The following is a 20,994-nucleotide window of genomic DNA, read 5'->3' on the forward strand; positions in this document are numbered from 1 at the left end:
CATGTTGCCTTTCAGGTTGTTGGAGGAATTCTTGCATTGGCGCCTTCCCATCTCTTCCTTCAAATGGAGCCAGGAGAGGCCTGGTGTCTTGGTCCAGTCTTTGCTGTGATTGACTCTCTGGGTGTATCTCTTCAGTGTAGAAGCAGGAACCTTTCCCGTCCAGATGAACTCCTCAGCACCAAAACCTGGACATCTGGTAGTCCAATGACCCGAGGACAAAAGGGGGAACTTGGGGGGCAGGGTGGGGAGGAGTAGAACACAGGACACTCTGCCGCAGAGGCTGAAGGTGCATGCGCTCCCTTATTGGAGGTCCTTGAGGCCTGCCCCGTAGGTAGGCTCTCACTGCTCTGGGTGGGTAGCCTTAGAGTAGGAGCAGAAAACTGTTCCTGAGCAAAGAACCTTGCAGAAAACGAAGAATTTGGGGGTGTCGTCATGTGTAAGAAAGACAGCCCTGCAGAAGGAGCTGGGGGAGGGGGGGTTTGTGCTCTCTTCCGGGACAATTCGCCCCTGGATAGCACACACTCACCCGTCCAGATGGGATTCCTCAGCAACTAAACAGGGCCGCCCAGTAGCCCAATGATCCGGTGACAAAAGGATGAATGGAGCAAGGGGGGGCGGTATCCAGAAGAGCACAGGAAGCCTGGAGCAGGAGCTGAAGGTGCCTGGGCTCCCTTACAGGGGACCCTGAGGCCTGCCCAGTAGGCAGGCACTCACCACTCAGGGTGGGTGGCCTTAGTGTAGGAGCTTAAAACTGTTCTTGAGCACTGATCCTAGCATACAGCAGGGCAGGGTTGGGGAGGGGTGCTGGGGGGCTGGGTCGTGCAAAAGAAAGACAGCCCTGCAGAAGGAGCTGGGGGAGGGGGGTTTGTGCTCTCTTCAGGGGCAATCTGCCCCTGGATAGCACACACTCACCCGTCCAGATGGGATTCCTCAGCAAGTAAACAGGGCCGGCAGGTAGCCCAATGATCTGGGGACAAAAGGATGAATGGAGCAAGGGGGGGCGGTATCCAGAAGAGCACAGGAAACCTGCCGCAGGAGTTGAAGGTGCCTGGGCTCCCTTACAGGGGACCCTGAGGCCTGCCCGGTAGGCAGGCACTCACTGCTCTGGGTGGGTAGCCTTAGAGTAGGAGCTTAAAACTGTTCTTGAGCACTGGTACTAGCATACAGCAGGGCAGGGTTGGGGAGACTTCTCTTAGTTTCTTTCTTTGCTTCCCAGCTTCAATGATTGAGCTAAATGAAAGAATCAGCTTAGGACTGACTAGGTTAATTCAGACCACAAACTTCCTCTATTCAAGGGGGGGGGGGAATAGGAGTTCCCAAGTGTCTACATAATTCCAATAGACAAGACCAGTTCACAGCAGACTGTGGAAAAACCTATTCCTTAATTCAGTGAAAGATGTGCAGGAAATACAGTTAAACAAGTTGAGAAGGTGGTGGGAGAAACAAAGTATTTGACATAACTTATGCGTAGTGAGTTGTAAAGGTGTTTATTTACCAGAATTTTGGGTATAATTTATTGTGTCTCCCTTTGCTTAGTCCTGCCTGGCTTCTGTCTACACTTCTTCAGCTCCCCCTCACCATTATGACTTGTTCCTTAGTCCTCTGGTGGTTCTTGTGGCTTTGCTGATCAGACCAATGAAAGTTCTGGTGGACACCAAGCAGATGCTGCGTGGGAAGCGCTGAGGGCACATGGGCTCTCTTACTTGAAGCATTTATGAATGTGACCCTCACAGTCATGGCTTTCCTATAAGTTTGAACCAACAATGAAGGTGAGTTTATTAAAAATTATTCAATTTAAGATCTGTGCTGATTTTTCCTGTGTATCACCTTTGATTATAAAAACTTAAGAATTTTGCAGACTACTTTTTGTTTCTTTGAGTTTTTTTCCTTTCCTGAAAGTGGGGGGAGGGGCAGCAGAGAGATAGAGACAGAGAGAGGGAACATTTGTGAGAAAGAATGCTTGAAAGTGTGGGAGACAGAATCTTATCTAACAACTTCCACTTACATTTGCTAGTTTCTTTTTTCTTTTTTTTTATTAAAAGTTTGCTTTATTTTTCTGTGGAGCCAAGTGCCAGCTATTAATGACAAATTTCTTTTCCATTCTTTTCAAATGTTATCAGAACAGTTAGAATAACCTTATCAATAATTAAATAAACTAGGCTCCTATGTTTCTATCCACACCTGGATTGTTAAGTTGGTCAGGAACTCTTGATTTCTTTACCTTCGAGTTCTTGACTATATCTCCAAATACAAAACAACTGAGAGGCTCTTGCTGACTCCCACAAAGAAATTAACAGCAAAACGTTCCAATTTTTAGTATAATTAAAGTGAGCAACTTGACTAAATAAGCCCTATAACTATCAACACAGGGGACTGAGCTGTGCTGAGTTTCTCTGCAGTTTCTGGCCATTGTCAGCTAACCTGCACACACCAATCCCCATTTCATTATTGGAGCCCAGAAAAATATAAACTGTTTAGGGGCCTGCCATGTGGTTGTATAGTGGCCTCATTTTCTCTGGCATCAACAACTATACTTTATTCATGAACTGGTGGTAGAAGACCTGCAGGCCTTGGGCACAGTGGCATAGGGATCAACAGTAGTAAGGTGGGAGGGCCACTGTGTCCTCATTCCTGGCTGACAAGGAAGGGCACCTGGGGAAAGGTGCCTTAGGGCAGAGGAGCACCCTTAGTACTGTGAAGAGAAAGTGAAGGAGTTGGTTTCTTTTTTAAGTATTGGTGGGATAAGGTATAATGATGCTCAAACCTTACAAAAAGCTGATTGGATCTGCTTACTTATTTATTCATTCAATACAAGCTCATTGGGTGGCTTACACACATCAGGTATCGGGTATTCAGAGATAAAGAGTACTCAGGTAGAGAGCACTAAGGAAGGGCTGGGTCTGAATGCCCCTCTAAGGCCCAGAGTCAATAATAGGCTTGATCTTGGCACTAATAGTAGACAGTAAATGAGGTAGATGAGGAAGGGCCTATTAGGACGTCTTTAATGTTACTGGGGGTACAGTATTAAAGGGTGTTTTGTGATCTTGACTCCATAATTTCTGTTCCTAGCACCCACATGATAGCCCACAACCATATGTAATCCAAGTTCTAAGGGATCCAATTCCTTCTTCTGACATCTGTGGGCACCAGGCACACATGTGCCTCATTCATATAAAATAAATAAATCTAAAAAAAGAAAGAATATGACAGGGCTACAAATATAAAGCATTTGGAGGCTGGCAAAGCACTTTCATTAAGATCTGCAAACTACTTTTACTTTTTTTATTTTGCGCAACCAGCATTTTATGAAAGAAGAAAATATATTTAGAGACCACTGGGTATAGCTTTAAAAAAAAAAAAGAAAGAAAAAAAAGAATTGGAGAGTAAGGACTGGAGAGATGGTTCAGAGGTTAAGAACACTGACCGCTCTCCCAGAGGTCCTGAGTTCAATTCCCAGCAACCACATGGTAGCTCACAACCATCTATAATGAGTGTTGGTGCCCTGTTCTGACCTGCAGGCATACTTGCAGGCGGAACACTGTATACATAATAAATAGCTATATCTTTTAAAAGCTAAAAATAAATTTAAAAAAGAATCGGAAAAAAAAAGAAGTTCTACAGTTGCTCCTGCAACCTTGGTGGAACTCTGAAACACAGCTTGCTCCAATATTGAGAAGAGTTATGAGGTGAATGAACGGCCACGTGGTGAGACACCCCACTCTCTAGGACCTCCACAGTGGGGAAAAAACTATGAGAACTTCCCCCAACTCCCTTGGATTTTCAAGCCAGCCAGCAGGGAGTTTCCTGTAGCTAGGCTCCTCCAAGACCCAAACCCATCCACTGGACCACCCACGCTACTAGCCACACCCCACCTAAAAGCTGGGAGCTTGCAACAATACTGAGGGGACCAAGAGCTTGCTACAACACCGAGGAGATTAAGAGAGAGCACCGCAAGAGCAAACCAGGAGAGAAGACCAAGAGAGCAGGCTTTCTGAGACAGATATTGACAGTACAGAGCAGACCAAGAAAAACCCCCAAACACTCAGACAGCCACTGCAAGGATTAGACCAAGATGCAAAGACAATGACGACCTCATCTGAAGAACGAGATGGGTAATTGCCAATGCAAGAATTTCTCCAACAACCTAAAAAGCAACATGATAACACAGGAACCAAGCGGTCACACAACAGAAAGACTTGATCATCCTAACCCATAAGAAGCAGAAGAAAACGACTTTAAATGTAACTTTATGAAAATGATGGAGACCTTTAAAGAGGAAATAAAAAACTCCCTTAAAGAAATGGAGGAGAAAACAAACAAAAAATTCAAAGAAATTATTAAATCCCTCAATAAAACACAAGAAACCCAAGAAAAAAAACCAATCAAATAGGTGAAGGAAACAGTTCAAGACTTGAAGACTGAAATACATGTAATAAAAAAAGCACAACCTGAGAGAATTTTGGGTATGGAAAATCTGGGTAAATAAACAGGAACTACAGAGACAAGTTAACCAACAGAATACAAGAGATAGAAGAAAGAATCTCAGGAGTTGAAGATACTATAGAGAAAATAGACTCATTGGTCAAAGAAAATATTAAATCCAATAAATTCTTAATACAAAACATGCAGGAAATCTGGGACACCATGAACAGAATAAGAATAATAGGTGTAGAAGGGGGAGAATAACGCCAACTCAAAGGCACAGAAAATATATTCAACAAAATCATAGAAGAAAACTTTCCCAACCTAAAGAAGGATATCCCTATGAAGAAGATACAAAAAGCTTACAGAACACCAAATAGACTGGGTCAAAAAAAGTTCCCTCTTAGAGGTTTTCTTTCTGTGAAGAAACACAATAACCACAGAAATTCTTATGAGAAAACACTAAATTTGGGTGGCTAACGTAGAGTTTCAGAGATTTAGACCATTATCATCTTGACAGGAAATAAGGTATCATACAGCCTGGGGTAGTAACTGAGAGTCCTACATCTTGCAGGCAACAGGAAGTGGTCTCAGACAGTAGGTGGTGTCCTGAGCATAGGAAACCTCAAGGTCTGCCTCCCCCCACCACAGTGACACATTTTCTCCAATAAGGCTGTACCTCCATTCCCTATGAGATTTGGGGGACAATCACATTCAAACTACCACAGGTACAAAGCAACTTTCCATACTTTTCTATAGGAAAAAAATTGTAAGATAAAATTATTTTATATAAGACAAGTAGAAGAAAAAGGAAGAAGGGACAGGAGGAAAGTAGTCAGTTAGGGTAAGAAGTAAAAAAAGAGAAACAAACAAGGAGAGAGATAGAGAGAGACAGACAGAGAGAGAGAATGACGCTCGGTTCCTTTAACAGCATGGGATGTGATCATTCCATTCCTTGATCTCTGGGAATGGTTGCCTAGAGCTTTCTAAGCCCACTATTAACACCAAATATATAGCATCTCAAAATAACAACTGAAATCACATCCCAGTACTATATGGAATCCCTCAATCCATGCAGCACATCAAAATTTATCTTATGATCTCAAAAACTTAACTTTTACATTGATGTTTAAATTTATTTGTGTGTTTGTACATATAGATTTTCTCTGTTGTAAGTACTTCTAAGTGTTTTATCTCCTCTACTTCTTTTAAAATTCTTCTTGCATGCATATATGCATGTGTGCAGATGCATGCTTACATGTGTGCAATGCACATCGAGAACCAAGGATCACAGCTAAGGTCCTTTTTGGTAAGTCTTCATCTTGCATATTCAAGCAGGCTCTCTCACTTGAATCTGAGCACACTATTTTATATAGTCTAGCTTGTTATCTTGTACTGACTATCTCTGTCTTCTATGCTCTGGGATCACAGGAAGGCTGCCACACCTGGCACATACTTTTAAGGGTTCCAGAGGATCCAGACTCAGGTCCTGATAACTGTTACACTGCTCTACCAGCAGAGTTGTTATCCATCCTTGACTGTTAAATGGACACTTATTTTGACAATGTTTCTAGAAATTTAATGTGTTTCATTTTTCCCAAATGAAAAATTTTATTTATAATAGTCACATTTCTATTGTATATACATAACCATACAGTGTAGGGGGAGGGTAAATCTATATGTTGTTAGAACAAAAATGCATGATAAAGTTTAAATCTATTCTATATTAAGTCTAAACATTACTTTAACTGACAAAATACTTCTGAAATTGTTATATATATATGTATGTATATATATATATATATACATATATATAGTGTAATTATATTTCATAATACATCCACTCAGTGTGTATGGGTGGGTTTGTGTTCAGGCTCAGCAAATCATCAGTATTCAACATCTCTATATAGGTTAATTAGAAGGGACTGTATTTATATAACCTAAAATTTTGCTTTTACTTTTGACAGACATGTATTAGAGATTTAGACATTAGCAGAAAATAGTCTTTGCATTGTATGCATATTTTCCATAACTATTCCTTAAAATTACATCAATCATTTTCCCAGAAATGCTTCAATAAATTGCTGCTGCCTGAGGGGAAAAAATTCCCTCTACGTATAATAATCAAAATACAAAACATACAGAATAAAGAAAGAATATTAAGAGCTACAAAGAGAAGAGGTCAAGTAACATATTAAACCTATCAGAATTACACTCAAATTCAAAATGGAAACTATGAAAGCCAGAAGGTTCTGGATAGATATGCTGCAGACACTAAGAAACAATGGATGAAGGCAAGACTACTATATCCAGCAAAGCTTTCATTCACCATTGATAAAAGAAAACAGGATATTCCATGACAAAAACAGATTTAAACAATACATATCCACAAAATCAGTATTACAGAAAATACTGGAAGGAAAACCCCAACCCAAGGAAGCTAACTGCACACACAAAAACACAGGTATCTGATTACCCCCACCCCCCCCACACCAGCATAACCCAAAGAAGCAAAGACACAGACACTACTACTGAAAAATAACCGGAGTTAACAATCACTGGTCATTAATATCACTTAATATCAATGGACTCAGTTCACCTATAAAAAGACACAGGCTAAGAGAATGGATATGAAAACAGGATCCAGCCTTCTGCTGTATACAAGAAACACACCTCAACCTCAAGACAGACACTACCACAGAGTAAAGGATTAGGAGAAGGTTTTCTAATCAAAAGGATCTAAGAAACAAGTGGGTGTAGCCATCCTAATATCTAACAAAATTTCAAACTAAATCATTCAGAAGAGATGGAGGACACTTTATTCTCATAACAGGAACAATTCATCAAGATGCAGTCTCAATCCTGAACACCCATACATGTAAAAGAAACATTATTAAAACTTAAATCACACATCAAAGCCCACAACACTGATAGTAGGAGACTTCAACACTCCAGTCTCACCAATGGGCAGGTCAACCAGACAGAAATTTAATAGAGAAATAATACATGTCATGACTCAAATGGACTTAACAGACAAAACAAACACCCAGACACAAAAAAATATACCTTCTTCTCAGCACCTCATGGAACCTTCTCTAAAATTGATCACATTCTCGGCAACAAAGCAAACCTCTACAAATACAAAAAAAATTGGTGTAACCCCCTGTGTGTTATCAGATCACTAAGAATTAAGGTTAAAATTTAATAACAATACTATTCTCAGAAAGCCTACAAATTTACGGAAACTGAACAATGAACTACTGAACCACCGCTGGGTCAAGGAAGAAATAAAGAAAGAAATTAAAGACTTCCCTGAATTCAACAAAAATGATGGCACAACATATCCAAACCTATGAAAGCAGTGCTAAGAGGAAAGTTCACAGCACTAAGTACCCACATAAAGAAAATGGAGAAAGCTCATATTAGAGACTTAACAGCACACCTGAAAGCTCTAGCGCAAAAAGCAGCAGACTTACCCAGGAGGAGTTGAGGACAGGAAATAATCAAATCAATTATGTGCCAGAAGTTTTATTAATGGACACTGACATTTGAGTTTCATACAATATCCATGTGTCACAAAGTGGATTATTTTGTTCCCACACATAGTATTCTAAAAATGCAAAGCACATCTAGGTTTTAGGACACAAAATTGTACAATTTTGGCCAACCGCTGTTGCAGGCAGGCAGAGACAGGAAATTGGAAATTGACTTGGTGCATAGTGGTACATGTTTTTACGGTGTGCTTTCCTGAACATCTCAGCTTAATTCTGGGATTCATAAAGATCGGTTCTGTTTCCTATTTCTTTTGCATCAGGACCAGGAAATAGTAAAGTCAATCTCAACCAGGCTGGGTTTAATAAACATGGGTTCAATAAGCACAGCCTTCCTTGGTAGAACAGTCATGCGGGATAAAAGACAGAATACTCTTCTTGAATATTCCTCTCAGTCTTTGCTGAGATTCCCTTTACTTGAAGCAATCTCTCAGGACCCCAAAAACCAACTCAGTGTCTGCCAACCCATTTTGATTCAAATATATCTGACCCACTGTGGTAAGATGCAGACGTGGAGGGAGGGATCAGGGCAACAAGGACTACTATTTAAGTATAATGGTGGATGACAGGGAATAGCTCAGAGTGTGACTGATAGAAGAAGAGGCTGATCTTCCTCACTTTATGAAGTCACAGGAATTTTAAGTTTGGTTCTGTGAGCCATACAAAGCACAGAAAAATGGCCCGAGTACAACAGCATAGACAGAAATGCCTTCTGCTGGTTCCTTTCTATATAATCTATAGGGTTTTCCCACTTAGAAATTATAACTGCTTGTAATTCCATATCTTTCTTGACAGTCTTGGCATGGTTTTTCTTTTCACTTAAGTGTCCCCTGAGCACTACAAGGTGAGGATACTGTGTACTGCTAATTATCAATACATCTCTGATGAATGAGTATTGACAAATTCAAGCAGCTATGAAGCCCAAGAGCCCAGTTACAGCAAAAGAGGGCTGTGTTAGTTACTTTCTACCACTGTGTTAAAACGCAACTGACCAAGGAAACTTATAGATGAAGGGGTTTATTTGGCTTAGGGTTCCAGAGGAGTTAAGAGTCTGTCCAGGTAGGGAAACATGGCAGGAAGCCGCAGGCATGGGGGCAGTAACTACATGCTGAGCTCCAATCTTGACCCACAATCCTAAAGCAGAGAGAAAGAACCGAGGATGGTTCAAGTTTTTTAAATTTTATTTTACATTCCATCCACAGTTCTTCCCCACAGCCCTCCTCCAAACCTTCTCCACCAGCCCAAAGCTGGTCTCTTAGTGACACACTTCCTACAGCAAGGCCACACCTCTTAAACCTGCTCAAACAGCACCACTAACAGGAAACCAAATATTCAAACACCTAATCCTATGGTGGGCAAGTTCCAGGATAGCCAAAGGTTACGAGACAGAGAAACCCTGTCTCAAACAACAACAGCAACAACAACAAAACAAAACAAAAAAAAAATCCATAGTTATCTAACCCAGTTTACTAAGGAATGGGGTTGGACAAATTCCCAGAGCTACATAATCGCTCTACCAACTATTGCTATGAACTGACAGCCTAAGAGCTTATAAGGAAAGCTTAGGCCCTTGGTCCCATCATTTACCTGCTCTGCTAACCTGTGAAACCAATTAACCTCATGGAGCCTTCATAAATTCTTCTGTAAAATGGGGATTGAATGAGCTAATGCACATGAAAACATGCATCAAGTCTGAGATTAGTGCCATGAACTTGGAAGGCCCCAAAGAAATCAGATGCCTCATCCCATCATAAATTCATCTCTCTGATCTGTGAAAAACAGGCATCAAATGAATGCTGATAGATATTCTCCATGGAAGGGAGCTTCTGGATCACACCATTTTTTCTTACTGCCCATTGCCCTGTGTCTGGGTGCTCAGTCACAGCTCTTGTTCTTGATAACGCTGGCATCAAGGAGCTTTCCTGACTTTGCATGGGTCAGTAGGGTAAGGCAGCAATGTTTTCAGGAAAGATCATGCTCTTGTTTCTGCTCCTCTAGGTCAATTGAAATGCTGAGCCAGATATAGCTACTCATGGCTAGCATAGGCTCTGTATTTCCTGGCCTTAGATTCATGACCCTTAACTTTAGAGGCTTAGACTTTATTGTCAGAGAACATCTCTCTGAACTAAAGAAGTTGAAGCTGGCTTTCTATTAATAGTTTCTCTGCAAAAAAAATACTTCTTCTTCTGAAATATAGAGACCATATGCCCAACATAGACAGCAAACAAAAATATTATATTTACATATAATATATCCATTTAATTGAGAAATGGTATAAAATTAATTTTTTCATTATATTTGATAAAATTTTATACCACTTCTCAATTAATACCAGCTAGGGAAAAAATAAATTATAGCGAGCAGCATGGAGCCACACCTGATAATCAGCTCCTAATATTGGCTGGGGCCTGAAAACGCAATGATTATCAGCTGCCTGCATATGTGTGAACCTATGGGCAGTGCCCCAATTCCCTAAAACATGGTGTAAGTGGGGTCCCTTCAGTGGGCCTGAGTTCCGCGCCACTCTATGCACCAGTTTGGAGAAGGCAGCTGGAGCAGAGCTTTGCTAGGTGGCTGTGGTGGAAGGCACATTGCCTCAGCCCAGTTGGTGCCTAGCCTGGCGGATGCCACAGCAGTGTCAAGAGTATCAGCAAACACAACAAGTGCTGGAGCTGGGACAAGCTGGAGCACAGACCTCACAGGGCTGCCTGAGAAAGCAGCGTAGCCGCAGGGCAAGGAAAATACAATGGCAGTTTTAGGCTCTGCACACGGCTGAAGAGTCTGCGACAGAGCAAATTTAAATCAAGAGACTGCCCTATTGTAGGAGTAGCTATCTTTTAGGTAATTGGTCTGGTGAATTCAAACAACAACTGGAAAAGTTGCGGATGGCGATGGTGACTGCAGATTCCACACGCATGGAGACCAGCCTGGCAGAAGGACTATCCTCCTGGATCACTCCATGGATCATCTGAAGGAGTGGGCGGGAATAGGAGCCCTGGCAGGCTTAATGGTGCTTGCCTCCCTGGAATGCCTATGGTGCATTTGTCACATAAGGGTTTCACAGCATCGCAATGCAGTTATGATCATTCAGGCCTTCACGGCCATGGAAGCAGGACAGTCCCCTCAAGCTTGGTTATCTATATTTGAGCACAGGATGCGAGGCTTGTGCACTGCACTTGAGGTAAGCATACATCAGCCTCAAAAAGAGCAAGTCTGATTGCATGTGGGTTGGTGTCGAACTCCCACCTCTGTAAAAAGGCACCGGACAGGTCTAGTGTTCTCTGAGTGGATGACACCTGGACAAACACTAGTACATGTTCCATTTTTAACAGAGATCCGACCTATACTCTTGCCTGATGCTTTACAAAACAAAAGGGGGAACTGTAGCGAGCAGCATGGAGCCACACCTGATAATCAGCTCCTAATATTGGCTGGGGCTTGAAAACGCAATGATTATCAGCTGCCTGCATATGGGTGAACCTATGGGCAGTGCCCACCTGGCAGTTCGGGGTTGGCAGCCCATGCCTACTTAAGGGCTGGAAGAGGTTTGCCTGGAGAGAGAGAAGAGAGAGAGGAGAGAGAGAGAGAGAAAGTGAATAAAGTCCTGGAATAAACTGCAGTGAGAAGAGCTCTGGTGTGTCGTGCGTCATCCTTGTGGGTCGAGGGTGGACGCGACAATAAATTATCATCAAATGGAAAAACAATGCAGTATTAGAAAGATAACGCTTCATGTACTCTAAAGAAATGTAGAAGGATATATACTATTTTATTTTTAAATAAATAGAGCATATTAGAAGAAGACACAGATACTGATGGAGCAGACAACTGCCTACATGGAAAAATCAAAATTCGAATGACCAAAAAACTGTAGGCAGCTTTGTTAGGCATGTGAGGGCCTTTCACAGTTCAGTGTTTACCAACAGGATTCCAGAAAGGGACAAAGTATGACTTGTGGTGTTAATTGATTCCCATGGTGTGACTATTCCCACCTCCATAGATTCTGAGCTACCAATACAATGTGACCAAAGATGGGAAGATTACTAGTCCACTTTATTAGGTTTTTTTGTTTGCTTTATTGTGTGTGTGTGTGTGTGTTGGCATCAAGTATGGATGATTCTCAGTGAGTAGAATTTCTTCCATGCATGATGAATACATTCTAGGAGTCTGCTGTACAACATATTACTTGTGGTTAATAACCCGCCAGCACAAAACAAAGTGTGCCATTTGGTTATAACAAAATGTAGCTCGGGAATGCTGCTGCTATGCAATTGCAAGTATATGGGTAACCTGTTGCTAATCAAGGATGTGAGGACTCATGACTCTTGCAGATATAGAAAACAGGGTGCTGCTTATGTCATGCAGCTTCATGGCAACTTTATCCTCTCACTTTTGCTCCTCAGCATTTTCAGGAGGAATATTGTTTCTCTATCAGGGAGGTATTGATTACAGTCTGAATGTGTTTATCGCCAAACTCGAAAATTGAAACTCTAATCACCAAAATGGTCACTGAGGTCTTTGGGAGGTGGTCAGGGTGTAAACAAGATATAGAAAAATTCCTTCATCCCCCCCCACACTTAAAAAAAAAAAACCAGGAAGGAAACAGCCAGAAAATGCCAAGACAAGAATCAGAGAGCAGCCCCTGGCTAGGTGTTGAATCTGCCTGAATCTGACATCCTGGTCTCTGAATGAAGTGAAATACATCCTTATTGCTCATGGTATTACTACAACAGTATGAATGCACCAGGGCAACGTTAGTATTCTTAACTCACAGTGGAGAACAGGGTATAAAGAAGTGGTCTGGTTACTTTCTGTCAGGGTCAGAGCTAGTTCCAGGACAGGCTCCAAAACCGCAGAGAAACCCTGTCTCGAAAAACCAAAAAAAAAAAAAAAAAAAAATAAAGGCAGAAGAAGCCTGGAGGATGGGATAGTACCTGTGTACTGTAGGCCCACAAATGCTATCATGCCGCTGTACCTGAGACAGGAGGCCCAGCTCAGATGGAGGAATCTTTCTTTTGCATTTTGTTTTTTCTTGCTTCAACTTTCTGTTCAGCAGGTGGCAGCCTGATGTGGGATTCCTCTCTGTATACTATGTTTTATTACCATTGATTAATAAAGAAGCTGTCAGGCCTATGGCAGGACAGAATATAGGTAAGCAGGAAAAGTAAACTGAATGCAAGGAGAAAGAAGGCAGAGCAAGGCAGACACCATGTAGCTGCCAAAGGAGAAAGATGCCAGAACCTTACTGGCAAGCCACTGCCTCATGGTAATACACAGACTAATAGAAATGGATTAGTTTATGACATAAGAACTAGCTAATATGCTTGAACCATTGGCCAATGTTGTAATCAACATAGTTTTTGTGTGATTGTTCAGGTCTGGGTGGCTGGGGAAAGAAAAAGGTTTTGGTTACAGTAGCCTTGTGATCTACTTAGCCAAACTAGGAAAACATCAGACTCTGAGGCCAAAATTTTTCAGAATATGAGATCATGCATGTAACATGAACGGGTCCTCTTTGTTGGGGTTTCTCTCCCGCCTGATACCCCACAACTGTTTAGCCCCAAAGAAAATCACACATAGGTCTCCATAAATTATAAGCTGATTGGCCCATAAGCTCTAGCCTTTCACTGGCTAACTCTCACATCTTGATTAACCCATTTTTCTGATCTATGTTAGCCATGTGGTTCAGTAACTTTTTTCAGAGGGGCAGATCACATCCTGCTGCTTGGGTGGTCTGGGCAGGAGTGGGAGAAATCAACATCCTCCTTCCCAGAATTTTCCTGTTCTCATTACATCATTTCTACTTCCTATATGGTTTTCCCACCTACATTTGCTGCCTGGCCAATCAGCATTTACTTAAAATATGACTGACAGAATACAGACAATTCTCCTGCACCACATGCATAAGGAAAAATAGTTCAGGAGATAAGAATTACGGCTGAGGGTGGGTTGCACTGAAGGTCAGTATTGACAGAGGTTTCTGTCCTGCCCGGTGAATTGTAGGCTGGTTTTCTTTGTTTTATGTCTAAAAGCCACTTATGAGTGAGTACATATGATATTTGTTTTTCTGGGTCTGAGTTACCTCACTCAATATGATGTCTTCTAGATCCATCCATTTGCCTGCAAATCTCAGACCTTCTCTAGCTAACATGTCCTTCATCAAGGGACAACAAAACTTCCCCTTGGATCCTTTGTGATGTTGCCAAATAAATCTCTGTTGAGCTTGAATATGCTTCTTAATGTCCTCTCAAGTCTGCCTTGCCTTTCCCAAACTCTCATCCAAGTGTTTTCATCCCCCCTCCTTTGCTGTTGTTTGCTTTTTAAGATAGTCAGCCATCCATCACCATATGAACAGAAGTGAGATGAATTTTAATGAGCCTGTCAAACCTGTTTTATGAATGCTGAGTGAATGGCATCTTCTTGCACCCAGGAGGTGATACATGGACAGAGTAGTTGAGAATGTTCTTTTTCTGTGCCAAGGATATGGAAGGTGCCCTTAAATCCACCTGAACACTTACGGGCAAAAGTTCTGTTCTGGGACTGCCTAGTCACCTCATCTACAGTTGTTCCAGCTCCAGGACATGAGCAGGAGAACAAGTTATAACAATCGCCACTAAAAGTCAGGTGTGGTGCCGAAAGCAGTAACTATAGCACTCGGGACAGCAATGCTTGAGGTCATCCTCAGCTACACAGGGAGTTCTGGGCCAGTCAGGCTACCGTGCTGAGACTCTGCCTCAAACATCTTCAAGATGAAGAAAGAGGAGGTGGAAGGAATATTTCCCCAAATCTCTTAAGGACCTCTGTGCCTTGTGAAAGTCGATTGGAAAGAAACACAAACAGAGATGAAGTGGAAGCCTAGCTGGACCTTTCAAGGGGAAGGTTTCCATTAGAAGATAACCCTACAAATCAACCAACATTGAGAAAACAGAGCTGAGCTGCATGGGAATGGGTCTGGTGGGAAGCAGGGGCATTTGAGGAGTGTAGCTAAATAGTACTGTAATGATCTGTCCTGTCTTTTTAAGAGACAAGCCATGCCCACTCCCTCCCCAGTCCACAGAGGCAAGCTGATCTTCAGCTCCCCCAAAGAGGGAGCTTCTGCCTTGCTCCATTCTATCCCTACTTCCACCCTTTCCCTCCCTCCCTCCCTCCTTCCCTTCCTGCCTCTCTCCTCTCTCTACCTCTATGCTCTTCTCCCTTTCTCCCTTTCCCCTCCATAACACACTAAATAAACAAATAAATATCCAACCCCACCTTGCATGGCATGCCTATCCAAGTCTTTGTCTCTTACTGGCCACGTGGCTCCCTGCCCAAGATCAACCACCTTCGGAGACCTGCAGCATGGTCTTGTGTGTCATCCCTGCCTAGGACTGGCTGCTCTCAGGACCCCTGCCTGCTGCCTGCCCTGACTCAGGGACCTGCAGCATGGTCTCATGGTCTGCTTGGGATCCCGCAGCATTTTATTTTACCATTACACGTACTACCTTGACAGTTAGTTAGACTGGTTCTGACAGAGAAATGGAGCCAAATCAAGCTCCCAAGATGTTCTGGCTTACAGGTACTTACAGTGACACCCTCACAAAGTTGCCCAGATTCTGACCAAAGATTATCAAGCTTCTGGGTCTAAAGACTATGAGCTCACAATGTTGAGTATGCTTTATAAAAATACAAGACAGGCCTAAGAAGCAGATCTTGCATGACATGCTCTGTTTTTGGAGATTTTAAGAGCCAAATAAAGTTGGGAAATTGGTATAGTTACTAAAATAGGTGTTATTTCCTTTTAATTATAGAATTAAATGCTAAGCTTTACCAGACAGTGGGGAAAGGTGCATACTTGTATAAAAATAGAATAACTAATTATTTTTCCCTGACTTTGGTGCTTAAGAGACTGTGATAAGCAGCTGATTAGTTATGTCCTCACCATTTCCTGAATTAAGTGATGAAATGCACAGCAGGACAGAGACTAGAATGAACTGAGTACCTACTCTATGACTGGCATCAGGCTGGGTTCTTAATAAGTTTCTTCCAAAGCAAGTGGTCTTCACAAGATGAGGGTACTGACCTGACAAGGCAGAAAACTAAGCTGATTGAGTTGAGTGACCAAGCCTGTAGTTAAGACTCAGTGGTCAAGCTGTGGTCCAACCCAAATGTGTTGGAGCTTACCAATAGCATCCACAGGATACTTTACTAGAGGAGCCTCATGAGAGACTGGAGATGGCTGGGATTTAGAGTGATTAGTTACCTCCAGTAGAGTTTTCAATTTCCCTCAGAGTCGGATAACTCATCTGCTGATGTGTGGCACACTCACTGGTCATAAAAAGAAAGTCCTCATTGGGAAAGCCATGTCATCTTGATGATAAATAAATTCTTTTATAATGATTACTTGGTGTCATTTGCTGATTGAAAGAGACTTGTCACATATCACAGGGCTTTTCCCTACCTGCCGTACCCTTTTATGACCTTTCAAGGGAAAACTCACTGTCTCAACATACTAATACAAATTGAAGGTGGTTAAGACAGTTGTCTATTATCATGCTATGAGGAAATATATATAAGAGAAGGAGGAACTTGCTATCCTTGCCATAGCAATTTTCCATGGTTCTAGACTTTTCTTCTCCTTGCAAACCTAGATTGGTGATAAGTGCTTTAGTTTAATGAAGATAACCATGACTTGATACTGCATCCTCAATGTGCTGTAGTTTACCTCTACATGAGAATTTTTATTAGCATAGGTCTTGAGGAACAGAAAGTCTGCACGACAGGCATCACCTGAAACCTCCCTTTTTCATTCAAAAATACAGAGGTATCTATGTCTCTTTGAAAGCCTAGACATTAATGAAAAGATGGCTGTTTTTGCTTCATCTAGATACATGATGCCTTCTCATTGGCCTACTGTGAAATCATACACAGTCCAATCTCAAATGCATTAAGAAAACAGTGTTCATGGATCTGGGGGACATGGCTCAATCAACAAAGTGAGTTAGGCACACTGTATCCATGTAAAAAAGCCATGTGTGTGGAGGTTTGTATGTGTGTGTATTTGCACGTGTGTCCCCATACTTGTATTCTCAACTCTGTGGAGGCAGACAGGCAGATTCTTAGGGCTTGCAGACCAAGGCAGTCAAACCTAATCATTGAGTCCTAGGTCATGATAAGAAACCCTGCCTCAAAAAACAAGGTGAAAGACACAGGAGATTGCTTTTTGGCCTCTATACATATGAATCTGGGAGCATGTATGTGCACACACACACACACACACACACACACACACACACACACACACACACGGAGGTGTCTCATTGTTCTTGCTGGAAGAGAGATAATATATCCTATTTCATTATAGAAGGGTTTTGGATATTCTGCTTCAGAAACATCCCAAAGGCTCCTTACAGTGCAATATTGACCCCCCCCCCCACAGACCCACTAGACTCCTTAAGGACAGAGCCCAGTATACTTAAGAGTATTTGAATCACATATGTATGCAATGTCAGGATATTAAGGACAGTCTGGGATACATAGTAAATTCTATGCTGGCCTGGGCTCTGTCACAAAACTTAAAACCAAATACAAACAAAAAGTATTTGATTATAAAGTGTTTCAAGTTTGAGGTAGCAAGGTCAGTAGCTAACCTTACAGGCTTCCTTAATTAGGGTTGCACTCTTGAAATCTCTAAGCATCAATTTTCTCTAGTACAGAAAAATAAAGCATCAGGATCCTATAATGCTAATCCAAGCTAGCATCTACTTCAATGTCAAACTAACAACTACCAGGTAGGAAGAAGTGCTGTCTTGCCATTATTGGAATTCAGAAGTACTTCCATCCATACTATTCTGGTTATCACATCTTCAGTTTCCCATTCCAGACCTTCTCAGAGAGTCCGCAGATTCCTCTACTATTTAGCAGTATATTCATCCATTCCCTGAAGCCATGGACTGCATCTATGTTACTTATAATTCAGATATATGTTGAATAAAGAATGGCTGCACAAGTAACTAGTAATAACAGAGAAACAAGAAACGAAGAGAAATTCCAAGATTGGTGGTAGTAACAAAGTAGAAAATAATATGTGACTTTAGACGTGATATTTGAGGAATGCAGTACCCAGAACTAACAATTTTCAAATATGTCTGCCTTTTCTTCTGACACTCGCTAGGCTATATATGTACCTTTTAGAGATAAGAATAATCAGAGAAAATATGAGCTCCTGCTGTTTTCCCAGGCTATACATGGAAGACTGCAGTAAGATAAATACTGATACGTATTGCAAATGCAGACCTCTGAATATCCAAGGTGCACATACAATATACACCATCTGTTTAATTAAAAACTAAATATTGAATTTATTGATAGAGACTGATCTCTAATTTATATCAATAGATAAAGACATTACATGTCAAATTGATAAAGAATTCAATGGGAGATCAGCATTAAAGCCAGCAGAGAGGCTTTCTGGAAAGACCGCACCATACTTCCACAGCTCAACTGCTTAGTGCTTGCTTGCAGCATGACATAGAGTAATAACTGAAAGTGCCACCTGTGCATGTCCTATGCTCTGATGAAACAGGAAACTGCATGTCCTCCTCCACATTGCTACACATCCCCTCTCTTTTAGGAAGGGACAATGAGTATAAACATCATTCTCTGTTGTCCCCCGTTTACACTGCCCTTATGACTTACCTGTGTTGTAGCCCCTTCCAAGGGCTGGCCATGGACGGTGATTTTTCCAGAGATTTCCAAGATACCAGTCACTCTGGTTCTCTACCAAGCCCAGGACCTGTTGGCCTGTAAAACACAGAGAATACAGATGTCTTAGAAGCAGCAGCACAGGCATCTAGGGCTGGAGAGTACCAGACACAATGAATAATTATGCAGACCCACATTTTCATAATAACAGCTCACATTCGCAGGGGGCTTTCATTAAATGCTAGGTCCTGACCCAAGTGTTTAACTTGCATAAACATATTTCATTCTTACAATTAGGCAGCTGCTTTTATTATCTCCATTTTACAGAGAAGACACAGCTTCCAAAATGGTTAATTATCTTGTCCAAGGTCATCTGTTTTTGATAATGCCATAGTCTCCAACCATCCATTCATCCACCCAAACATCTGTCCATCTATCCATGCATACAAAGATGTGTTTCATTCCCTAAATCATGGGACATGAGTTATATCTTTATGACCTCACATACTAATCTTCAAGCATTCCAATATGATGTTTTCTTTTATATATTAATTTATTGGATTTCCGCATTTTTTTAAATTAAAGAATAAGGAATTATCCTTGTTTCATGAGAGGAGAGTCCATAGTCAAGAGCCAGCTTGTCACAGTGCTTCTGTTGTTACTACTTCCAAAATGCATCCATCTATGTGTTGTTGGAGGCTGCTTGTTCGTTTCCTCGCTGCCCAAACCCAAAATAATTACACAGAAACTGTATTATTACAACATTGCTTGGCCTATTAGCTCACATTTCTTATTTTCTAGCTCTTATATCTTAAATTAACCCATTTCTATTAATCTTTGTATTGCCATCTGGTTGTAGTCTACTGGTAAGTTTCCGTCTGGTGTCTAGCATCTTTCTCCTGTGGTGGCTATATATGGCTTCTCCCTGACTCTGCCTACTCTATATATCTTTTCCAGTCTAATTATATTGTTAAGCCATTGGCCGAAAGCAGCCTCTTTATTAACCAATGGCAGTAAAATATATTCATAGCATATAGAGGGGAATCCCACATCATCTATGTTACTAAGCACCATGTCAACATCATGTCAATGCAATGATGTCATCTGGATGGATAAGTACTTTTCTGCCACCATAGTCAGCCTTGTCTCTGGTGAACCATAACACTTCAGATGGGTGAGGCTTGTAGTCTATCATTAGGGCTGTGTTTCTAGGGTATCATTAATCATATTTGGCTGTGTCTAGTGAGTGTAGTCCATCACTAAAGGATGTGTGTCTGGAATGTAGGTAGGACTGAATCTCTGAGCCTTTCAGGCATGTTATCAAACCTACCTAGTTTCATTTAGACATTCTAATATAAGTAGTTATCAGAAAAAGGTATCTTAGAATTATCCCTGCCACTTTATTGACTGGGGAATGAGACTTTCATACAACCAGTGACTAATACAATTACAAACAATTACTGATGAAGCTAGTATGTAAATCTGCATTTGTTTGACACCCACATCCTTTTCTTAAGAGCATTAGTGATCCACATTTCACAGAATGAGAAACTGAGGTTTAGGAATTTTAAATGATTTGCTAACAGTCACACAACTAGCCACTGATGGCTTTCACAGCTAACCTTCTGAAGTGAAACTTCTCATGCTGTTGACCAATCTCAGAAATAAAGAGCTTTCTAACCAAATGAAAATCCGGCTGCATGCTAAGAAAACACAGCAGTGCTGTTGGAACACCACGCTGGGTGATAAAGGACCTTGGTTTGATGGCAACTCTCTGAAATGATGGTGCAAAAGTTTGCTGCAATTTATTTGATCAATTTATTAATCTGCTATCTAAATCATCGTCCCTGCACAAACATATAAATTAGAGGCACAGGAAAAATACTACCGCCCACTTTGTCAATGTAGGTGATTGCAACCGAAACTTGTAGAATCCCTTCATAAAGTGTATGTTCAATTTAGTGAGTGGAAGAGCCAATAAATGCCTCATCCAATAACCTTGAGGTTTACTGCAAAACAACTAGCTCAAAAAGACTTGGTCCCTTAGCTGAGAAGCTCTAATCAGAATCCTTGCACTGGAGAACAATTTGATATTCCTACATAGGAGGATTGGACAAAGCTAAAATAGTCCTTGGGGGTAACAGCATACACTAATTAAGGAGCCTGAGTTAGTATCACCAATGCTTTTGAATTGATAAAGGACATCACAAACTCAGACCTGGCAATGATGTGGTGGTTTGAATGAGGAATGCCCTACCATAGGCTCAGGCACTTGAAATTTTGGTAAACAGCTGGTAATGCTGTTTGCAGAGGTGGTGCAGCCTTGCTGAGGGAAATGTATCAC

At 41.5% G+C, this 20,994-nt stretch overlaps 1 protein-coding gene and 1 pseudogene across 5 annotated transcripts in view; both read right to left on the bottom strand.

Moving 5' to 3' along the window:
• The window catches only part of Large1 (LARGE xylosyl- and glucuronyltransferase 1), a 573,700-nt gene that overhangs the window by 108,871 nt on the left and 443,835 nt on the right, over positions 1–20,994 (bottom strand). For all 5 annotated transcript variants that reach the window (XM_026777408.1, XM_026777405.1, XM_026777407.1 and 2 more), the window contains one exon: positions 18,645–18,749. In XM_026777408.1, the coding sequence (XP_026633209.1) occupies positions 18,645–18,749 (105 nt within the window). The remainder of the gene's footprint in view (positions 1–18,644; positions 18,750–20,994) is intronic.
• LOC113455550 lies at positions 2,199–2,579 on the bottom strand (annotated as a pseudogene).

This window comes from Microtus ochrogaster, unplaced genomic scaffold (assembly GCF_000317375.1).
Source record: "Microtus ochrogaster isolate Prairie Vole_2 unplaced genomic scaffold, MicOch1.0 UNK63, whole genome shotgun sequence".
Lineage (NCBI taxonomy): Eukaryota > Metazoa > Chordata > Mammalia > Rodentia > Cricetidae > Microtus > Microtus ochrogaster.